Source organism: Taurulus bubalis, assembly GCF_910589615.1.
Source record: "Taurulus bubalis genome assembly, chromosome: 5".
NCBI lineage: Eukaryota > Metazoa > Chordata > Actinopteri > Perciformes > Cottidae > Taurulus > Taurulus bubalis.
The window spans coordinates 29,232,209-29,254,708 of NC_136593.1; the positions used below are offsets into that span (position 1 = coordinate 29,232,209).

The 22,500-nt window shown below is 48.0% G+C and overlaps 2 protein-coding genes across 2 annotated transcripts in view; both read left to right on the top strand.

Annotated features, from left to right (window-relative positions):
• Positions 1-5,500, top strand: part of LOC306736567 (tensin-2-like) — a 29,963-nt gene extending 24,463 nt beyond the window's left edge. Inside the window, 9 exon segments of the mRNA XM_079218213.1 lie at positions 1-747; positions 924-1,055; positions 1,864-1,956; positions 3,028-3,105; positions 3,243-3,320; positions 3,440-3,608; positions 3,691-3,759; positions 4,041-4,070; positions 4,215-5,500. The exon segment at positions 1-747 is cut by the window's left edge and continues 80 nt beyond it. Coding sequence (XP_079074339.1) covers positions 1-747; positions 924-1,055; positions 1,864-1,956; positions 3,028-3,105; positions 3,243-3,320; positions 3,440-3,608; positions 3,691-3,759; positions 4,041-4,070; positions 4,215-4,359 — 1,541 coding nt within the window. The 3' untranslated portion in view covers positions 4,360-5,500.
• Positions 5,501-22,210: 16,710 nt separating this feature from the next.
• LOC306736573 (vitamin D3 receptor B) overlaps positions 22,211-22,500 on the top strand; it is a gene marked incomplete at both ends in the record, with an annotated part of 8,318 nt that continues 8,028 nt past the window's right edge. The window contains one exon of the mRNA XM_079218220.1: positions 22,211-22,356. Within this exon, the coding sequence (XP_079074346.1) occupies positions 22,211-22,356 (146 nt within the window). The remainder of the gene's footprint in view (positions 22,357-22,500) is intronic.

The window sequence follows — 22,500 nt, forward strand, 5'->3', positions numbered from 1 at the left end:
CAGAAACACAAACCCAGAGCTCCCACATGTCCGTGGACTCCTCTCAGACGTCCAGTGAGCAGAGTTTGAGCTGTGAAGGAGCCGCCAAGATCACAGGAGGTGCAGAGGGATCGAACCAATCGCAAACCTCCAGCTACGCCACAGTCACCATCCCTCCGGTCCAGGTGCAGCTGAATGGCTCTGCTCTTCCGAGCGACATCCCGTCTGACAGCTCATCCATGATGAACCCCTCTGCTAGTCTGGGTTCTAGCCCTTCCACCACTTCCCCAAACTCTCCTGTGGGCTCCCAGGACCTCCAGTCTTCTCCGTCAGCGACAGACGGCCCAGGACAAAGACTGACTCCGGAAAGAGACGGCTCATCCGACACAAAGCCCCCATCGCCTGTGCCCGACGGGTACCAGACCCCGACCTTCCCGTTGGCGTCCTATTACTACCCGTTACTGAACGTCCCTCATGTGCCGTACTCCGGCTACACGGCCGTCACCATCCCCGCCGTCCAGCCCCCGCTGCCGGAGAAGAAGCGTCTCTCCTCCACGCCAGGATACCTCAACGGACACAGCGCCGTCCTCCGGGCGTCCTCGGCTCCGTCCCCCATGCACCACGTGACCTTCTCCCCGCCCGCGGGGGAGCAGAGGCGGGGGTCGTCCCAGCACAGCTGCAGGGAGGAGGCCGACGTCAGGGTCAACGCTAAGTTTGTCCAGGACAGCTCAAAGTACTGGTACAAGCCCGGCATCTCCAGGGACCAAGGTGAGGACGGTGCAATGTTTGTATTCATCGACACCGGTCTGGTTTGATCTTCATTGATCAAGCCGTACAGTAAAGGGAGACGTAGCACACCGAACTAGAAACAGCACAGTGACCTGAGACACCGTATGCTCCCATTCTTTGCATCTCTGATGTCACTCTGTGTGTCTTTACCGCAGCCATCGCTGTTTTGAAGGACAAGGGACCAGGAAGCTTCCTCATCAGAGACAGTAACTCCTTCCAGGGAGCCTACGGTCTGGCCCTGAAGGTGGCCACGCCTCCTGCTAACGCCAACGTCAGCGGCAGCAAAGGTACCGTGATGCTGCTGCGTTGGCTCACGGTCACATCGGGAACTGGACTCTTCAACACAACATTGCTTCATTATTAGCTTCACATTTTCTTCATTTTTTCTCCTCTCTCTCTCTCCTCTCTCCTCACTCCTCTCTCCTCTCCCCTCTCTCCTCTCTCCTCTCTCCCCTCACTCCTCTCTCATCTCTCCTCTCTCCTCACCCCTCACTCCTCTCTCCTCTCTCCCCGTTCTCCTCTCTCCTCTCTCCTCTCTCTCTCCTCTCTCCTCTTTTCCCTCTCTCACCTCTCTCCTCTCTCCTCACCCCTCACTCCTCTCTCCTCTCTCCTCTCTCCTCTCTCTCTCCTCTCCTCTCTCCTCTTTTCCCTCTCTCTCCTCTCTCCTCTCTCCCCTCACTCCTCTCTCCTCTCTCCTCACCCCTCACTCCTCTCACCTCTCTCTCCTCTCTCCCCTCTCTCCTCTCTCCTCTCTCCTCTCTCCTCTCTCCTCTTTTCCCTCTCTCCTCTCTCCTCTCTCTCTCCTCTCCTCTCTCCTCTCTCATCTTTTCCCTCTCTCCCCTCTCTCCTCTCTCCTCTTTCCTCTCTCCTCTCTCCTCTCTCCTCTCTCCGCTCTCCTCTCTCCTCTCTCCTCTCTCTCTCCTCTCCTCTCTCCTCTCTCATCTTTTCCCTCTCTCCCCTCTCTCCTCTCTCCTCTCTCCTCACCCCTCACCCCTCTCTCCTCACCCCTCTCTCCCTCTCCTCTCTCCTCTCTCCTCACCCCTCACCCCTCTCTCCTCACCCCTCTCTCCTCTCTCCTCTCTCCTCGTCTCCTAGGGGATCCTCTGGAGCAGCTGGTGAGACACTTCCTCATCGAGACCGGACCTCGGGGAGTGAAGATCAAGGGCTGTCAGAACGAGTCCTACTTTGGTGAATAGTGTGCAATACATTGGATGGAGGACGCAGAGCACCTGATGGTTATCACCTGTGAACCTGATGGTTATCACCTGTGAACCTGATGGTTATCACCTGTACACCTGATGGTTATCACCTGTGAACCTGATGGTTATCACCTGTACACCTGATGGTTATCACCTGTGAACCTGATGGTTATCACCTGTGAACCTGATGGTTATCACCTGTACACCTGATGGTTGTCACCTGTGAACCTGATGGTTATCACCTGTGAACCTGATGGTTATCACCTGTGAACTGATGGTTATCACCTGTACACCTGATGGTTATCACCTGTGAACCTGATGGTTATCACCTGTGAACTGATGGTTATCACCTGTACACCTGATGGTTATCACCTGTGAACCTGATGGTTATCACCTGTGAACTGATGGTTATCACCTGTGAACCTGATGTTTATCACCTGTACACCTGATGGTTATCACCTGTGAACCTGATAGTTATCACCTGTGAACTGATGGTTATCACCTGTGAACTGATGGTTATCACCTGTGAACCTGATGGTTATCACCTGTGAACCTGATGGTTATCACCTGTGAACCTGATGGTTATCACCTGTGAACCTGATGGTTATCACCTGTACACCTGATGGTTATCACCTGTGAACCTGATGGTTATCACCTGTGAACCTGATGGTTATCACCTGTGAACTGATGGTTATCACCTGTGAACCTGATGGTTATCACCTGTGAACTGATGGTTATCACCTGTGAACCTGATGGTTATCACCTGTGAACCTGATGGTTATCACCTGTAGACCTGATGGTTATCACCTGTGAACCTGATGGTTATCACCTGTGAACCTGATGGTTATCACCTGTAGACCTGATGGTTATCACCTGTGAACCTGATGGTTATCACCTGTAGACCTGATGGTTATCACCTGTGAACCTGATGGTTATCACCTGTACACCTGATGGTTATCACCTGTACACCTGATGGTTATCACCTGTGAACTGATGGTTATCACCTGTCCACCTGGAGGAAGACGCTCTGATCTTTATTGTGTCGTTGTCTTCGTCTCAGGGAGTTTATCTGCGCTGGTGTACCAGCATTCCATCACTCCCATATCTCTGCCATGCGCCCTCCGCGTCCCAGAAAAAGGTAAAATCATTTGATCACTTCTCAAATAAGACGTAGTTATCGAGAGCACAACCAACAGGAAGCTGTTACAGCAGCTGCAGCCTGGGTCCTGCACCATGTCTCCATACTGTGATGTAACTGAAGACGTGATGTTTCAGACCTGGTCGGGGAGCTTCATGAGATGCAGAGTACGACACACACCAGCACGGCGGCCGACCTCCTGAAGCAGGGAGCAGGTAGTGAATAGATGCAGTTCTTAGATTGACCAGCAGAGACTGCTCATGTGTTCTTGGCACCAAGCTATGAGGACCATGTTCATGATGATCCATATGTCCCCATCTCTCCCATGAACAAGCTTGCAACGTGCTCTACCTGAACTCCCTGGAGACCGAGTCCTTGACGGGCCCCGAGGCCATCTCCAAGGCCACGAAGTGTGCTCTGGCCCTGAGCCCCCGGCCCGTGGCCACGGTGGTCCACTTCAAAGTGTCCTCTCAGGGCATCACGCTGACGGACAGCAAGAGAAGGTCCGTCTGACTTCTTTTCGTCATCGTCAGAGAGGATACTTAACGTTAGAGACGGAGTCATGCATTGGTTGTGTGTCCACAGGCTATTTTTCAGGAGACACTACCCAATCAACAGTGTGACCTTCAGCAGTCTCAACCCACAAGACCAGAGGTGATCACACCGACAGCATGCTTTATTAAGGACGGCATATGCTTGTTCGTGTTACTGCCGATTATCTTGAGTAAAGGCAGTAACACATGTGTGCTTGCTGCTGCAATACTTCCTGTATTGGCTTATAAATATATATATATATATATATATATGTATACATATAGTATAGAGATCTCTGTGAGTGTCTGCAATAGTCGCGTCTCCATGAAACCGTCTCCATGTTGCTGCTCATGTGTTGACTAACTGCTGTCTCTGTGTCTCTGTGTGTGCCGGTGCTTCAGGTGGACTAATTCTGATAGCACGTCAAGCAAGTAAGTGCTTGCTTCACTTCAATGTGCGACTTTGCATGGCGGTTAGTCACAATCAGACGTGTTGCTCCGACCTCTTGAGACAAAACTGGGTTTCTTTAAAAAAAAAAACGTGGTTCACCCTCCTGTGTTGTGACCTCTTTGCAGGATGTTTGGCTTCGTGGCGAGGCGGACCGGCAGCTCCACAGAGAACGTGTGCCACCTGTTTGCAGAAATGGATCCGGAGCAGCCGGCCGTGGCCATCGTCAACTTCATCAACAAAGTCATGCTGGGGCCACAGCTACGCCGGTGAGACCCTCTGGCCTGCTGGGGCCACAGCTACACCCTGAGACCCTCTGGCCTGCTGGGGCCACAGCTACACCCTGAGACCCTCTGGCCTGCTGGGGCCACAGCTACACCATGAGACCCTCTGGCCTGCTGGGGCCACAGCTACACCATGAGACCCTCTGGCCTGCTGGGGCCACAGCAACACCCTGAGACCCTCTGGCCTGCTGGGGCCACAGCTACACCCTGAGACCCTCTAGCCTGCTGGCACTGAGGTGGGAACATGCGTGTGATGAAGCTCTATGTGCTCGGCTGGAGTAGTTTGATAAGCCAAAGACGGACTTTGTAACCTTCGCCAAATAAGACTTAAATAAGAGTTGTGGTTTTGTGTGTTGTTTTTTTATTTAGTTGTTGCTTTTTTATTTGTATTTCTGTTTCAAATAGTTCACAAAATGTACGACAAACTTCACAAGCTGCAGAAGTCAGGATCCATGTACAACACTGTTGTTTTGTATAAAGGTTTCCATAAATCAATGTTGAAAACTAAAGGAATAGGGTCAGAAGTCTTCCACATGAGTCGTCTTTTATGGTTTGAAGTGACATAAATGCAACGTTGCTCCTTTTAAAATGTCACAAAGAAAAAGGAAAAAAATAAATATAAGAGATTGTGTATTTTGATGATATGATGAGAACGTTGGGTACATTTTGAACTGGTGGTTACAGACATATTGTTTACATCATCAACATGTTGTTCATCATGCAACTACACTATTAAAATATAGCCAAAGATATAGTAGCATATTATGCTAAAGCTGCCTAAAATATAAAACACAGACAGATTGATGAGTTAACTTAATATGAAGTTACTAATAATTACACAGTATTTAAAAGAGCGTGAACAGGACCTGAATGTTTACAACATTACAGCTAGTAGTTGAACATGTTTATGTCCATATTTAACCAACCAATCTCCATGACATGAAGTTTAATTTTAAGCCAAAGACGTCAAATATTTCAAACGTTTTTTTTTTTGTTTTTTTTATCAATACATGTTTTGTTGTTGGTATTTGTGTGTTTTTCTATAAAGCTGATACAATGTTTAGATGACTTTAGCACAATTATTAGATTTTTTTTTGTACAAAGTAATATATTGTATGCCTCTGAGAAGAATGGTGTATCTTATATTGTATATTTGACAGGAAACGTAAGTAATAAAAAATGCACACAAATGCAAGTGTATGCTTCATCATTGAAAGGATTCATCAGAATCATTTATTGGCCAAGAACGTATTATAAAAGTGGCAAGTGTATTTTAGAAAAGATGTCCTGGTGATTTAAGGGTCAGTCAGTGGAGGTTCATGGAAAATATATAAGCAATAAGATATTTTACTTCTTTGCTGATTAATATATTAGCTGTTTACGTCTGTTGTGAATCCCTAAGGAAGTTAATGAAATCTCTACCGTGCATTATTGTCATCCTCTTTTGACCGGATAGACTAAAAGGACGAGGTCCCACCGAGATTTGAACTCGGATCGCTGGATTCAAAGTCCAGAGTGCTAACCATTACACCATGGGACCAAGGATGTCATGAAGAGCCGCAGTACTGCACTTAAAGCGGAGCGCCTTTCGGGACTTATTTAGTAGATGTTGAGGAACATTAAGTCTCCGCTTTGCTCGTCTCATCAAGCGGCACGCTACCAGTGGGTATAACCGGGTCCAACTCAAACCCAGGTGCCGGCCACCTTGCGTTCTCCAGCATCGCTAGTCATCTATTGCATGCTACGCTAACGTTAGCTCGCTGCTTGCTGCGTGCGCAGAGAGAAGCTAGCTTCCTGAAGCACACGCGTCCATGCACAGGAGCAGCCGGAGGACCACGTGGGCCGAGCCGAGCCCTGGATGAACTGAAGAGTTGAGGGTCACGTCAATTACGTCAATTACTTTCAATATCGTTTTCGCGCTGCTAGCTGGCTAGTCCTTAGCCGATTTCTTCTCGTCAAAATAAAAGCTCTGTTTTCAAAATAAAGGTCTAACGGTTTAACTATATGTAGGATATGTCTTTTTTTTGTGTGAGTTGGTTAGTTATTATTCTTGGAAGCAACAATCAACTGTAACCACACGTAACTGATTGCAAACATTAGTAAAGTAATGAAGAAGAAAGGATTGAATGAATTGATGAAGTGAGTACAGTAGCACATCTGACTCAAACTATGCCAAATATATGAATATTAAGGTGGGCCAAAGCAGCTAGTTATTAACTAGACACGACATGTTTTCCAAGCCTTAATCTGTTTGCAACTGTGCCCTCATCATTTGGTCTGTGTTGGAAAATAGGCCTAATGTTTTAAGTGTGTATATTTAATATCATAACATCGTTGTGCGTTCTTGTATTGCTGATGAAACCATAAAGTCTCTTCTTTGGTGTGATGCGTGTAACTAACTCAACCAGTTGCATAGCAGCATCTCATACATGACTTCCCCCGTGCAATTTTAATAAAAATGCAGGACTATGATTTGCACAGTGTTGTTGTGCTGCAGGGCCCCATGTGTACAGCAGTGTAATGGACGACCAGCGGCCATGTTGTCCCTCATTCTCCCAAAAGAGGGAACTAGAGGGGCTTCAATAGATAATCCTCTTGTGTAGTCAGATCTCCATTTTGCAGATCCTGGCAGCCTCTGGAGGAAAATGGTATGAGGTTTCAGATGTTCCTGTTCCGGAATACAAGTCAATATTTGAAGAAGAACAGAGGAATTCCAACAGTGCTCAATATTTGCTACTATACTAAACTCCAAGTCACACATTAAAACAACTTCTATGTGTGTGTGTGTGTGTGTGTGTGTGTGTGTGTGTGTGTGTGTGTGTGTGTGTGTGTGTGTGTTGTTCCCTTCATCATAGTTAGAACAGTAGGGAAACTCTCATATCTTGTTTTTATTAATCATTTATATTGGTTTATTATTAATGCTGTGAAAAGATAAGCATGTTATGATACGCGGCATTACTTGACTGATTATTTGATTGACACAACTGATTGTTGTATGCTACTAAACCTTGTATAGTCCAGTTTTCAGGTACTTCATTTCAATAATTTGTGAATTTTATGGTTTTACTAAACTACATGTAGAAGGTCTGAATATTAGATATCTGAACCGGCTTCAGCAATAAAACAATATATATATATATATATATATATATATATATATATATACATATATATATGATATTGTGGGAGGGCATTGAGGACAACGCTGTCCGGATGTTGCCTCTGGAAGTGAAGCTCTGGTACTGGTTCCCAGAAGGTGGGAGGCTGTGTGTGTGTGTGTGTGTGTGTGTGTGTGTGTGTGGCTCAGGGTGAGTGTGTTCCTCCTCAGTGTCTCCTGTGGTTAATGTCCTGCAGGGTCGGCCGTTCATCGCCTGTGAGAAACTATGCTGCTTGCATCACCTGCTGGAAAGCTTTATGTCTGTATGCAGCGACACACACTCTGCACACACCCTGCACACACTCTACACACACTCTACACACACTCTACACACACTCTACACACACTCTCAATGGAGCAGATCTATTGGTCGGGAGGATCTACGGAGCCGAGCTGAGTTTGCATGTCAACATCACGCAGCTGGAGGAGCTACACTAGTCTGACTGTATTGATTGAAGGCATATTGATGGAGGGCTTTCCTGCTTGTCTTTGCTGCATCCTTCACCTGGCTGTCCTGGCACCTTGTGAGAGGCTCACCTGTATGCCTCGTTGCAGACTGATGTGGGTTGTGTTGCACTGAAACAAGTGCTGAACCAGGTTAGGAGGAGATTTCAGAAGAAATCAAATCACATCAAGATATTCCTTACTTTACAGATGGCTCTACATTTTACACATAACTAATATGATGTTTCAACAATCAGGCTATTTTCATAAAAACTCAGCCAGCAGCTATGACTGATGGTTGTGTGTCACTCTCAGAGCGATGGCTGTGATGTGGCTTTCTCTGTCTGCAGCGCCGTCATGGTGGGAGGAAGCGCCCACCTTCTTCTGCCTTCAGCAGCAGGACTCTGTCGCTCACGCTGACCCTCACATGTTTCCCTGAGGATGAAGAGAATCTGAAGGCCGTGCTGTTATCAACAGCATCCTCACATGAACAAGCTCTTCATGTCATGTGACTGTGCTGTGAAGGTGATGACGGTTGGTGTTTGCGCTCTCTGCTCACTAGACGGTAGGATGTGTGTGTGACCGGCAGCCCCAGGCTTCCCATGATGACAGCTCCAGGGTGGTCGTCCCTCAGGCCGGATATCCTCTGTTCCATGGTCACATCATGCTGCGCTGCACTGAAACATCAGATCAGGATCAGAAACCGTTTATTTGCCAGGAATGTTTACACAAACGAGGAATTGTTCTAGGCGGAAGGTGCATACATTAGACATGAGACGTTAGACGAGACAAACAACAATCAACGACAACAACAGTGCAATGATATTAATCAAGTATAAGATAAAGTGCTCAGACAAACAGATAACGTCAATGTAAGTGTGTGTTAAAGTGCATGTTAAGTGGCACGAGTGTTTAAGTATGAAGCGTGCAGGGGAGTGACCAGTAAGAAGAAAGAAAAGAAGAGGAAAGAAAAGAAAGAAAACATAGTCTGAAAAATGCATGCTTCCTCCTCTTGTTGCTCACATTTCAATGTGTAATGTATTGTCACAGCTTCTGTTGCATGTTCCTGTACCTGATGAGGCTCTACTGTCTCTACTGTATGTGTGCACATGTGTACGTCAGCGATTCTCTGATTTAAAAGCTTTGTAAAATCTGATTTGTGCTCGTTGCTTTGGTGCAACATTATAGTTTTGTACCCTGACAAACAATCTGTGTTCAGTGACATGACTTGTTCTTACTATTATTCTCATAAATACTCACACCTGCACTCTGGATAGTCTTCTAGAAATGTTTGTCTTAATCGTCAAAGTTTTAATTCATGTTATTGTGAAGGGAATAGCAACCTTATAGACCGTTGTTCCACTCCAGTTAGTCCACAATAAATGCATCTCCTCTAAATCTGCATTCACATCCCTGCTGGGGCGTGCACGTGTGTTCAACTGTGAGTCTTTACACGATAGAACTGAACACGGTCTTCATGTCCACTGCCACAAATACTCATTCCTGTAGTTTTAGTGGGTCAAGAGTTTCTGATTCCTGATCTCCAAACAGCGAGCCAGCTTATGGAGGGCTGGAGCATGCGAGGACACCAGAGCTCTGGCCGAGGAGACGCGTCAGACACGGCGATGTGGAGCCAAATAAATCCCCGTTAGCAGAGCGGCTTGATCCGGAGCTGGTGCCACACTTGGAAAGCGCCCAAGCTGCAGGACAAGGATCAACTCTCCGTCAGCATCACACCCACACACTTTATTACCAGGTACTGTACATCAACCATCACTCAACAAGCTTATGACACATGTCTCAGGCCGGAGGACACAGGGTGCCATTGCTGAGGCTGAGACTCACAACTGTAAACAACTAAGTGTACTTGTTGACATGGAACACAGAGTACAACACGGACAACTGTCCAAGGAGTGGACTATAATACTTAAGCAATGAACATGTCTGTCCTTTTGGAGGCAAGGAGATGTATAAAGTGTTCAGCACACAGGAGCTGACTGGCTGCTTCAATGCAGGGATCCATGCAGGCGTGTGAGAGAACGACACACAACCGAGGGAACGGTGCTATGAACTACAGTTCCACTTTACATCGTTTTGGTTATTGTGATAATCTGGTGTTAAATAAAGATAATTTAAAAACAGCACAAAGAGATCTTTCTAAATTAATGTTAAAGCTGTTAAAACCTTAGAACTAATATGCACTGCTGTAAGATACAATAATAATAACGTTATTTATATAGCACCTTTACACAATGAGTTATCAATAGAGGTCGTCCTGAAACCAGAAGGTTCATCCTGTTCTCATAGCTTCATGTCTCAGTTGATAAGACACTGAACCTCCAGAGCTTCACAGCAGCTCACTGCTCCTTCATTACTATGGATGGTAAAATGCAGAGAATAATTTCCCCACTGTGATATTAATAAAGGATTATATATTTTAAAAAATATATATAAAAATATATATTTTTTTTAATTTTTATAATTAAAACAAAAAAAGCATACCAAAGAGCAAATGGAGTAGAAAATAAACAAACAAATAAATGAAATATACAAACCAAACCAGGGAACAAAAGAACTACATCATAGATCATAAAAGATCTTAAAATGATGACATCACTTACAAGCAATTCTATAAAAATGGGTTTTAAGAAGTGATTTTTTTTTGCAGTTTGCAAAGCCGAGGTGTTTCTGTTCCCTTTAGCATCTGCACTTGTGTTGAGGCTGCCAGTAACAACCAGAGGAACATGGAACCGGATGAGGCCTCCTCTCTCTTTCTTCTCTCCTTCCTCTCTCTTCTTATCTGTCGCCTTTACCGTGTTTACATAACAGACACACCCCTGACCTTCACCCAGAAGAACCCTGTGCTGGCCCCACACGCACACACGCGCGCGCGCACACACACACACACACACACACACACACACACACACACACACACACACACACACACACACACACACACACACACACACACACACACACAGCCAGCCTATGTGTCTGGTGAAACGCAGTGTGTGTCCATGTGATGTTCCATCCTCTATTTTTAGCTCCTCCCCCTCCATCGTTTGCTTCGGCATGCACGCGCAGGGCGCCACGCATCGCGTCTCCTCAGCCTACCAGCGCACTGCAGAGTGGACACACCTCTCCGACACGCACGCCTCACTGCACGCATTAGCAGAATGTCAAAGAAATAACGCAGCGCCACGCAGCACCGCGCATCCCCGGGCGCGTGGACACCAGGTAGAGAGCACTTCATATTCCCCACTGCGTGGTCTCGGCGGAGAGGTGATGTTGTGTCTTTAACGCGTCACGCGCGGGGCTCAAACGCCTGCAGCAGCAAAACAAAGACTCTCCGGGAGCGAGAGGCAGAAACACGACATCAGCGGGCGGGTCTCCACCCCCTGCCGCCCGCTGCGCGCCTCCCGGCGGCGCGGTGACCCCACGCGCTGCGGGGGTCCGTGGATCAGAGGGAAATCACTACGTCGCTTTTAAAAGCTCACGCGGTCAAAGTTGTTTACCTCTCCGTTACCTCTGACGTCGTGACACACCCCTGTTTGAGGGGCGGGTCTCGCCGTGACGGGCAGCGGGAGGCCACCAACCACAGCGCGGGACGCACTCCGAGCCCTCCTCTGATTGGCTCCCGGGAGGAAACCCCTCTTTTCCCGGAGAGGAGAGGTCCAGAAGAGGGGGCGGTGCGTAAAACAAAGTAATGGCCATCTATTTGGGTCCTGAGAAGAAGGAGGGGTATTTCTCTGCGGACTGCCGTAGGTGTGATTGACTTTTCTTCGTGTAAGTGCGGACGTCTCCCCCGTCAGTGGAAACCCAGCTGCCATTGTTTCCTCCCCGTCGGAAGCGGCCGCAGCTCGGTGAGTAAAGCTGGCGGAACTTGGCATCGCGTTTTCGGGTAAAAGCAGCAGAGCTAGCCGCGCTAACGTTAGCCTGGAAGGGCGGACGAGTTTGACGTTTTCTCTCCCGAGTCTCCTCACATGTCTGTGGGTTTGGTCCTCGAGACAAACGCGTCCGCGCCAACATGGAGGGGACGCGCTCCATGTTGGCGCGGACGCGTTTGGCTGAAAAGTTGCGCTGAGGTATGAAACGCGCGTGCACGGGAGAGGAATGCTGAAGGCGAACAACTTGGGTTACTGTAAGGCAACCCGCGCGGGGAGCGCGGCGGCTCAGTCAAAGTGCGTCGTTGTGCCGCCGTGTTTACGCACGCCCTCGCTGCTGTGTGTGTGTGTGTGTGTGTGTGTGTGTGTGTGTGTGTGTGTGTGTGTGTGTGTGTGTGTGTGTGTGTGTGTGTGTGTGTGTGTGTGTGTGTGTGTGTGTGTGTGTGTGTGTGTGTGTGGAAAGTCACGGAGCGACCGCAGGTCAGGTAGAGAGTAGAGGCCCACTCGGTGACTTGCGACATGCCTTTCTGCTTTGTATTGAACAGGATTAACAACTCGGGGTGAAGGGAGGAAAGGTTTCAGTCCCGCCTGTAGCTCCAGGAGGAAAGGTTTCAGTCCCGCCTGTAGCTCCAGGGCATGCTCCGGCCTCAGGTGAGCTGCTGTACCTGTGTTACCTTATTCTCTGTGATCATGTCCTCCTGTTGCTTTGAAGTGACGCGTTGTTGTTGCACATTCCCGTTGGATTATTGCAGTCTTGTGACGTAACGCCTATTATACTTTGAAATATATTATAATATATAATATTGTATATTCTCACTACTCTATCTGAATCAGAACCAGTAACGTTTATTTACCAGGAATGTTTACACAAACGAGGAATGCATAACATAGACAATCAACAACAACGACAACGCGACGCAATTGAGTGCAATAGATATTAAATTAAGTATAAAATGAAGTGCATAACATGTCGTAATAATAGAGGAGTGAGTAGTGCATGAATTGTTATCAATGATGCATTAATAACACCGTAACATCAGTATTTTGAAGAATTAATTAGAAATGTCAGAACTTCAAAAGTGTTGCTTGTATAGTGGGTCTTGAGCCAAAGAGCGAATTTATAGGACTGAATGTTTTTTAAATTAATTTATTTTTGAATCAAATTTGACCGACTGAAAAGGGAATTTGTCATGACAATCCATTTACGTGTTGGGTTGTTTTTCTTTCCACATTATACCATTATTTCAACACACACACACGCGCACGCGCGCGGTACTTGGTATTATACATTCGTCTTGTCGTCATGGAGAACTGAGCCCCTGGCTGATAATGACATCATTAATTACATGCAGGCTTTGTCTTGAATGTAAACGTCTCTCTGCTCGTCCCGTCAGAGCGACTCTAAAGTGGAACAAACAAAACCATTTCCCCCGTGACCTTTGTGCTAATTCTCACCCGTATTCCTTTCTGCTGGTGAAACGGTTGGAAGGAGCAGGTAGGATGTTGTTTTCATGTCCGCGCTCTTGACATTAACGTTCACACATGTTCCCGAATTTGTGGAATTTCACTCATTATTTGGGAAAGAACCGGAGGCTCAACCCAAACGGATTCAACCAATTTCCAAAGAGTTTGTGAGTGGAGCTCAGCGCTCGTGTTGTGAGCCGATACCAGGAGACTGTGTGCGTCTGTGTTGATGTGACGGCAGCAGGCTGCTCCTGGGGCGGTGCTGGGGGGGGTGCGGCCCGTCATGGCTGGGCCCGTCCCACCCCCCTTTACTGAGTCCTGTACCCGTCCCACCCCCCTTTACTGACTCCTGTACCCGTCCCACCCCCCTTTACTGAGTCCTGTACCCGTCCCACCCCCCTTTACTGAGTCCTGTACCCGTCCCACCCCCCTTTACTGACTCCTGTACCCGTCCCACCCCCCTTTACTGACTCCTGTACCCGTCCCACCCCCCTTTACTGAGTCCTGTACCCGTCCCACCCCCCTTTACTGACTCCTGTACCCGTCCCACCCCCCTTTACTGACTCCTGTACCCGTCCCACCCCCCTTTGCTGACTCCTGTACCCGTCCCACCCCCCTTTACTGACTCCTGTACCCGTCCCACCCCCCTTTACTGACTCCAGTAATTGGTTGCTTCCTCTCACATGTAACCTATAGAAAGAAGGCTGCTGTACTCCACTGTAAAGACCCTCACATGTACCTGCACCACACATGTGCACCCAGGGTCGAGTCCCCCTAATGTCTTCTGCTCCTTCATTACCTGTGGTTAATGGTTTCTAGGCCAAACGCATCACACGGGTAATATATGTCGTATATGGAGAGCAGGTCATGCAGAAACAAGCACATCTTCCAGGAAGGCAACACGTATATCACTGTCTGCTACAAAGGGCAGTGCAAGTGTGTTCAGATCTGTTTTCTAATTCATTGCAGTGCATCACTGGATTATGGAGGACATTTTAGTTGTGTGTGTTTTTCTTCTTCTTCTTCCTGCTTGTAAATATAGTCAGAAATAAGATATTTGGCCAAAATCTAGAATGCTAACAGCACAACATTCTGTCCTGTGTTACGTGTTCCCAAAAAGAGAGACAACATTTTCTGGAGGTTATATAACGTTGACATGTGGGCTGAATTGCATTTGACCCACAGTCTGACAGAGAATGCACATTGTGAGGCCGACTGGACCGAGCTGGACAGGTCGGTCCAGTCGGCCTCACAATGTGCATTCTCTGTCAGACTCGACAGAGACATAAACAGGACTTTTGGGGTGTGTGTGTGTGTGTGTGTGTGTGTGTGTGTGTGTGTGTGTGTGTGTGTGTGTGTGTGTGTGTGTGTGTGTGTGTGTGTGTGTGTGTGTGTGTTTTGAGTGGGCCTCTCCCTGCCTCGTCTCTTTCCCCTCTCCAGAGTCCAGCAAGGGGCCCAGCATAAGGGGCAGCAGGCTGCCGTCACTGCCTCTCTCTCTCCTTGCAGGCCAGCACTGGGGGGGGGTTGGGGCTGAGACCATCGGGTCGGACATGTGACCCCCCACCCCTTTCCACTACAGTTTAGCCCGTCCCGTGTGGGCCACAGGTCACCTTGTCATGTGCCGTTCCGGCGGCTGCAACCCGCTCCCTGTGATCGTAGGAAAGAGCGTGAGGTAGAGGCTGAGGGAGGGAGGAGGGACAGGACTGGACTAGTCTGCTCAGCCAGTTGTTTAGCTGCATTACAGACTCAGTTTGTCTCCTCTGTTGTTGTTCGGTCCACATTGTCTCTTTGTGGCCATTGTTCTCTTCGCCCCTATCTGTTCTCCTCGTGCATTGTTCTTTTCTGAAGTCCTAAACTACAAGCCTCCTGCAGGCGCATCACGATCATGTTTTCTTCTGGACGGTAATTAATTTGTCTTCGGCCCCCACCGTGCTCCTCCTTTCAGTTTTTCACCACTCTGCCATTATCTGGGGCTTAGCTGTACTTATAGGTTGGAATCACATGGCCATGTTTTTTTCCATTGTAGCCGGGTCACTTTAGATCTGATTTGTTTTATGTCTCTTCTGGACTCGTAGTGACCCAGCCAGAGGTATGCAGTAAAACACATCGCCTTGTGTTCTCTCTCTCTCCCCCCTTCTCTTTTCCTTTAAGAGAGACTTTTGGCAGCATGGAACAATTTCAGAACCGTTTGTGGGATTGCGTCATGTGATGCAGAGGAAGAGTCTCATTGGCTTGTCAGACGGGACCTCCTTCTCCCGCCCAGGCGTTCCACAGCGAGGCCTCTCTTTCCTCCAGCGCCGTTATGGGTCTGGATGTGATTCTGACTCTGATGTGTTGGGATGTGGTCTGTAAACTCATTGCTGACATTCTTGGGACATGATGCCAGAGGTTTTTTATTTCTCGCTTTCCCATTTCTCTTCTGCACGTCTGCGTGCAGTTAAAGGATCCCTCTGTCTGCATCCTCCCCTCCAGCCACTGTGCTGTATCTCTGTCCTCAGTCACATCTCCACGCCCAGCCACTAATGGCACCACTTCATTAGTTTTGTTAGGCGGTGGGCGTTGGTTGAGGGTGGGTTTTATAATCACTTAATATTGACTTTGATGAAAGTTAATCTAACATCTGGGCTGCGGTCCAAATCCTCTTTTACAGCTGAGGTCTCACTTATGTCTTCTCTGTAAGTAGCAGGGCACCTGAAGAACAGACCCAAGGGCCACTCTCCCGCTTGATAATCGCTCACTTGGATAGAGGGGCCGCTTGAAACGAAATGGCGACTAGAACAGGAGGAAAAAGATCTCCTTGATGGGCGGTGTTGGATTCCTGCCACGGTCCACCTTGGCACTTATTCCTGCCTTAATATCTCATAACAGCTCAAACTGCAGCAGCGATTCATAGATTCATGAATTGGCATATTCTAAAGACGACGCTCATTGTGCAACATCATCGGCATGAAGTGTGACCGTCCCTCATATTAGCTGAACGTGTCTCTGCTCTCGCTCCCTCCGCTTCACGCCATCTGCAGTCGAGACTTACTTCCTCTGATTGACGTCTGATGTCACTAATTAGTAGGCAGCCAGTTAGACGCTGTCGTTTGGGGCACTGGGATGCAGATGGTGCAAACAATTTACACTGATTTAAATGTGGTGTCAAATTATGCAAACCTTGGTGGAATATTCCTTCAACTCCACCAGAGTTGAAGGAATCAGCCAGCTGTTCAACAGTAAATATTTAATAACTGGATGTGTTATGTAGTTCAAGTTATTAATGATTTTCTTGAGACCATTTTTTTAGACCATTAGTCTTTAGAATGAATGACTTTGCATGAAGGCCTCTGCCGACAGGGTCACGTGTTCAGATCCAAACGGATACCAGTTCTCACCCTCACCACTTCTAAGCCTAACCAGGTACCAGTTCTAACCAGTTCTAACCCTAACCAGTTCTAACCTTAAACAGACACCAGTTCTAACCCTTACCAGTTCTAACCCTAACCAGATACCAGTTCTAACCAGTTCTAACACTAACCAGTTCTAACACTAACCAGTTCTAACACTAACCAGATACCAGTTCTAACCAGTTCTAACACTAACCAGTTCTAACACTAACCAGTTCTAACCCTAACCAGGTACCAGTTCGAACCAGTTCTAACCTTAAACAGACACCAGTTCTAACCCTTACCAGTTCTAACCCTAACCAGATACCAGTTCTAACCAGTTCTAACACTAACCAGTTCTAACACTAACCAGGTACCAGTTCTAACCAGTTCTAACCCTAACCAGGTACCAGTTCTAAAGTCGGTCCCTGGGTTATGAGAAGCGCGTGTCCTTTCAGCCGTGATGCGATAACTAAAAGAGGAAAAGATGAGTCGGTGCTCCACTGCATGCTAAGTCGCACTTGTTGGGTAAAAGAAGAGGAAACTCCCTCGTCTCTCCTCCAGCGAAGCCACCAGAATGAGGGTCCTGTCTTCATTCTGCAGCGATGTGGCGCTGGAGTCAGTCTGTGGCGCTGGAGTCAGTCTGTGGCGCTGGAGTCAGTCTGTGGCGCTGGAGTCAGTCTGTGGCGCTGGAGTCAGTCTGTGGCGCTGGAGTCAGTCTGTGGCGCTGGAGTCAGTCTGTGGCGCTGGAGTCAGTCTGTGGCGCTGCACATAATTACAGCGGGCCTCCTCTCTTGCTCATCAACCACTGCCGCTGTGTCTGACTCCCAATCCCCACAGTGCACAGCATCTGTCCTTCTTTTCATTTTCTGCACCGTGGTCAATCCTTCTCTCAGCTTGTATCTGTAAGTATTCTCATATAGTCAATACTTTTAGACTTTTAGAGCTAAAAAGATCAATTAAAAGAACAACAATGTTCTGGTGACTATTTTGCGTATTGAATAATCAAAGTCAAATCACCCAACAGTTCCTAGTTGCAGCTTCTCACTTTCAGTTTCATATCCTTGTCATTGCATATCTTTGGCTTTTGCACTGTTGGTTGGACAACTTGCATTAAGATGACGTAAAACAATACTAGTCTTTATACATACATGCAATTTAGTTGCCTTGCCAACATAGTTTTCATTGTCCCAAGGACAAGTGTGTGCGTGAGCTCTCACTCTCTTTCTCTCTCTCTCACACACACACACACACACACACACACACACACACACACACACACACACACACACACACACACTAACAGTAACAACACGAAACACTAAAATTAGCTTCATTTCAGAAAGGGGAGTAAAGCATCACCAACAGAGATGAATTGGACACAAACCGATTCCTCCATGAATAGCTTCTCCCTCTGAGAAGCTGTCAGAGATCAGACTTGTATTTATATTTAGCCAGTTATTGAAGTGTCTGATGTGTATTTTTAGAGAACAAAACCGAGCCGTTCGTGCCGATGGCTTCTCTCTGGGCCGAGCGATCGCTCCTCATGCATTTCCAGGTCATGCCTTCTGATGCAGAAAGAGACAAAGAGGTCACCCCTCCCCTACTGGCGCTATCAATGTTATCATCCATATCTGCGTTTGCTCCATCTCTTCAGCAGCCCGTTGGCCCCGCCCCTCTCTGGCCACGCCCCTCTCTGACCACGCCCCTCTCTGGCATCCCCCTTTCCTCCTCCGCTGGCATGGGCAGCACTTCTTCCTCTCTGGCTGAAGGTCACGCAGAGGCCAGTAGACCATCGTCCTCAGCGCTGTGTAGCGAGGTGTGATGGACACACACTGGAGGGAGAACCCGCCCACCATGTGACCCGCCATGTGACCCTGATATACTAATGTAATAGCATAGTTATGCAAGTATATCCATTAAAAGAGCATTTTTTTGAATATATAGATACAAACTATATTAATCATGGATTAAATAAAAACCAACAAAACCCTTCTTTTTAGTTCCCCATTGGACAGACGCGTTCCCATTGGCCCTCCAGAGAAGCTGAGCTTTCCCAACAGACATTCAATAAAAGCTCCTGCAGGGATTGAAAGAATTTTGTATAAACTAATGTGGCGGCCATAGTGCTTTGGTTGTTCATGGTCAATAGATTTGTCTCCTCAGCCGGTGGAAGCTTATTCCTGCTCCTAGTCATGTGGCTGAGACGAGCTTCCTTCACTTCCCTCAGAAGTTCTGCGCTTCACATGGATCACGTGCAACTTCCACTGTGATGTCCATGTCCTTTAGAGTTAAATATAGACGGTAAATAGAGGTCCCAACATTGCAATCATGATAACTGTCATGCTAAATGTCTCCCATAGCCGGTGTGAGTTCCATGCTTTTGTTTACGAGTTGGTTTGACTTGAAAGCATTGGACAGAAGGCACATCCTAACAGCTGGCAGAAAATATGAAAATAATAAATCTGACCAACACAGAATCGTAAAACTTGCATAGAAACGTCTCCGACCTGAATGCTCCGTGAGTTCTTCACATTATATTTCTGCCAAAGAAATACGCTGCTCCTTTTTATGCAGGAAGCAACACATGTTTCCCACCTGAGACGTTAGTAGTTCAGTAGTTTGGTGCGCTCATGGAGCTGCTACTGCTACTGCTGCTGTTGCTGCTGCTACTGCTGCTACTACTACTGCTACTGCTGCTGCTGCTACTGCTGCTACTGCTGCTGCTGCTGCTACTGCTACTGCTGCTGCTGCTGCTGCTACTGTTGCTGCTACTGCTACTACTGCTACTGCTACTGCTACTACTGCTGCTGCTGCTACTGCTACTACTGCTGCTGCTACTGCTACTACTGCTGCTGCTGCTGCTACTGCTGCTACTACTGCTGCTGCTACTGCTGCTACTGCTGCTGCTGCTGCTGCTGCTACTACTGCTGCTGCTACTGCTGCTGCTGCTGCTGCTGCTGCTGCTACTACTACTACTGCTGCTTGCTGCTGTTGCTGTTGCTGCTGCTACTGCTACTGCTGCTGCTGCTGCTGCTGCTGCTGCTGCTGTTGCTGCTGCTGTTGCTGCTGCTGCTGCTGCTGCGGCTGCTCAGCACGGTTCAAAAGACAGGACTGCATCTCTCTACTTGGTCAAAGAGTCCCGTCCCGGTCCGAGCAGCCCGGCTACCTGATCCAATGTCCCGCTGAGCTGCCGGAAGCTCATCAGAGTCCAGTGTTACTGTTTCTGCCTTCTGCTTTCTGCACTGTAACGCATGAGACATGAGTAATATCTCCCATCATTCCTGCGATTACAGATTTGATTGATGCTGCACACACTTTGTTTATCATTCAAGCTCAGAACCTGCAGTGTGGCTTTGTGTGCCAGAGACCAGAATGAGTACAGATCTGGTCTAATAACCTCGTGCATTATTTAGCGCTCTCTCAATGCTGCTGTGCATTTAGTGTAATGGCCTGTCGGGCCGACGCGGCCTCAGAGGACCGGCTGATCAGCGAGGAGATGGGAAGGTAGATGTCCGTTTCCCCTGCTGGTTCACAGCGAGCGACGCGTGTGAAGAGAGAACAGAGAGTAGACTTGTTCTGTTGGGTCTGTGTTGATGACGATGACGAAGACGATGACGATGATGACGATGATGATGATGCGGCAGCAGGAATCCAGAAAGTGATGTTGAAAAAGATAAAGTGTGACAGACCAACACTCGTTTTCCACCTGAACGCATCTTGTGTTACCTGACCACGATGTGTGAAAACAGACAGACGCGTTCCCATTGACCCTCCAGAGGAGCTGAGCGTTCCCACACAGCCCTGACCCCTGACCCCTGACCCCTGACGCTGGTAGACCCCATCTGCAGAAACCCCGTTAGTGTTAAAGTGGTGCTTCCTTTCACACAAACTCTAAATAGCCTTTGGGTCTCGGCTCGGCAGGGTTACTCCCATCATGTCGGCTTCATGGAGTCTTTAAAATGTAAAACCTGTTCCCATGTGCAGCTCGCCGTCTGCCTGGCAGGTGTTATTGTGCAGCAAACAGCCTGGAGACCGTATCGTTAGCGTTGATGTGTGTGCAACATGATTGATGGCTTCATAGCCGCTTTACCTTGGACTGACGTGTGCAGCTCTCCTCTGCATGGGCGTGAGCTGAGGGCGCAGGAAGAAACCAGTTGGTCTCAAACTAAAGAGGACAACGGGACAGTCGAGGTCACACCGTCTGCCCTTTGGTGACAAAGTGACGGGAATAAGTTCCAATATGACGTTAATCAGGCATCATGTTGATTATACCCTGCAGGGTTCTTACGGTCTGGAGAACCTGGACAAGTCATGAATGGTTATTTCCAGGCCTGGAAAGGTTTGGAAAAGTTGTTCATTTACGCTGAGTTTGAAATAATGAATATGCTTTTAAAAGAAAGACTCAGAATATAAGCAGGCATACATACAGGCATCTATATAAATGTTTATTCTTTTAATCAAACTATTGTCTCATTCATTTGAGTCATTTAAGGTTTACTGTATGCTTTGTATTCTCATTGTTAGTTTAAATACTACATTTACTCACTTTTTACTGTTTACACCCAGACTTCACTAAATGCTTGTAATGGACATTTGGGTTAAAGTCATGAACTCATTGGACAGAGTGTGTATGAGCCCTGGTATGGGAGCCTTGGGTGTTCATGGGGGCGGTCCGGCTGGTGGGGTGGGGGGTGTCTGCTGGCCCTCCGGTTGTTCCTGTGCAGCCGGTCGGTGGTTCTGGTCGGTGGTTCTGGTCGGTGGTTCCGGTCGGTGGTTCCTGGCTGTGTGTGGAGCTGGGATGCAGCACATCAACGTGCTCCGAGTCCCTGCTGCCGGGACGCCTGCAGCTCAGAGGAGTTGAACAGATCTTGTGTTCTTCTCTCCGGGGCGACGTGTCCTGTTGATGGGTCGACCACGGAGCCTCTGGTCTGACGGCTTGAGGCTCATACGCTCAGTCCTCAAGAGGAAAGCTGTTGCATTTACTGGAGACAGGAAGCAGGAGCGCTGGTTTTTAATTAGACATGAATGATGGAGTGATTTGTCAAAACATTTTAAATTATTCAGCTGGGCCCTCACCTCATTGGCTGTTGATGTGAGTGTGTTCAGCCCCCCTCCCCCGGCCCCCCAGCTCCTCGCTTCACTTTGCCGAGAAGAGAACACGAAGGCTTTGTGACAAGACAGCGTCTGTCTGTCGTCCTGTCTGTCCCTCTGTCTGTGAGCATGCTCGTCTTGCAGTGACGTGTCTATTCTTCCCTTCACGAGGCCGGTCAGAAGCAGAGACTGGAGCACTAAGTGATCAGGTGTGGAGCGGGGACAGACGTCTCTCACTAAATGACTCTCCATGTTGTAAAGTGTAAGCCTGAACCATTATGACTTTACTTCAGACGTTAGAAGCTGGCAGCCGACTTCCTGTTTTTCTCTTTTCTTCTGATTGAGTTATTGAAGTGATCAGTTTGTATGAGCAGCAGCTGATTGATTAGTCTGATTCTCTCTCTTACTGGTGTTTCTGTGTCAGTGATGGACTCCCCCGTCGTGAGTACGTCCTCTCTGGCCCCGGACGAGTTCGACAGGAACGTGCCGCGGATCTGCGGCGTGTGCGGCGACAAAGCCACCGGCTTCCACTTCAACGCCATGACCTGCGAGGGCTGCAAGGGCTTCTTCAGGTACACACTCACACACGGAGGCTCTGCAGGAGAGAGTAACGGATGTATTCAATACACACACACACACGTACACGCACACACACACACACACACTCTCAGGAGGCCTAGAGCACAATTGCTCATATCACCCTGATGCAAACATAG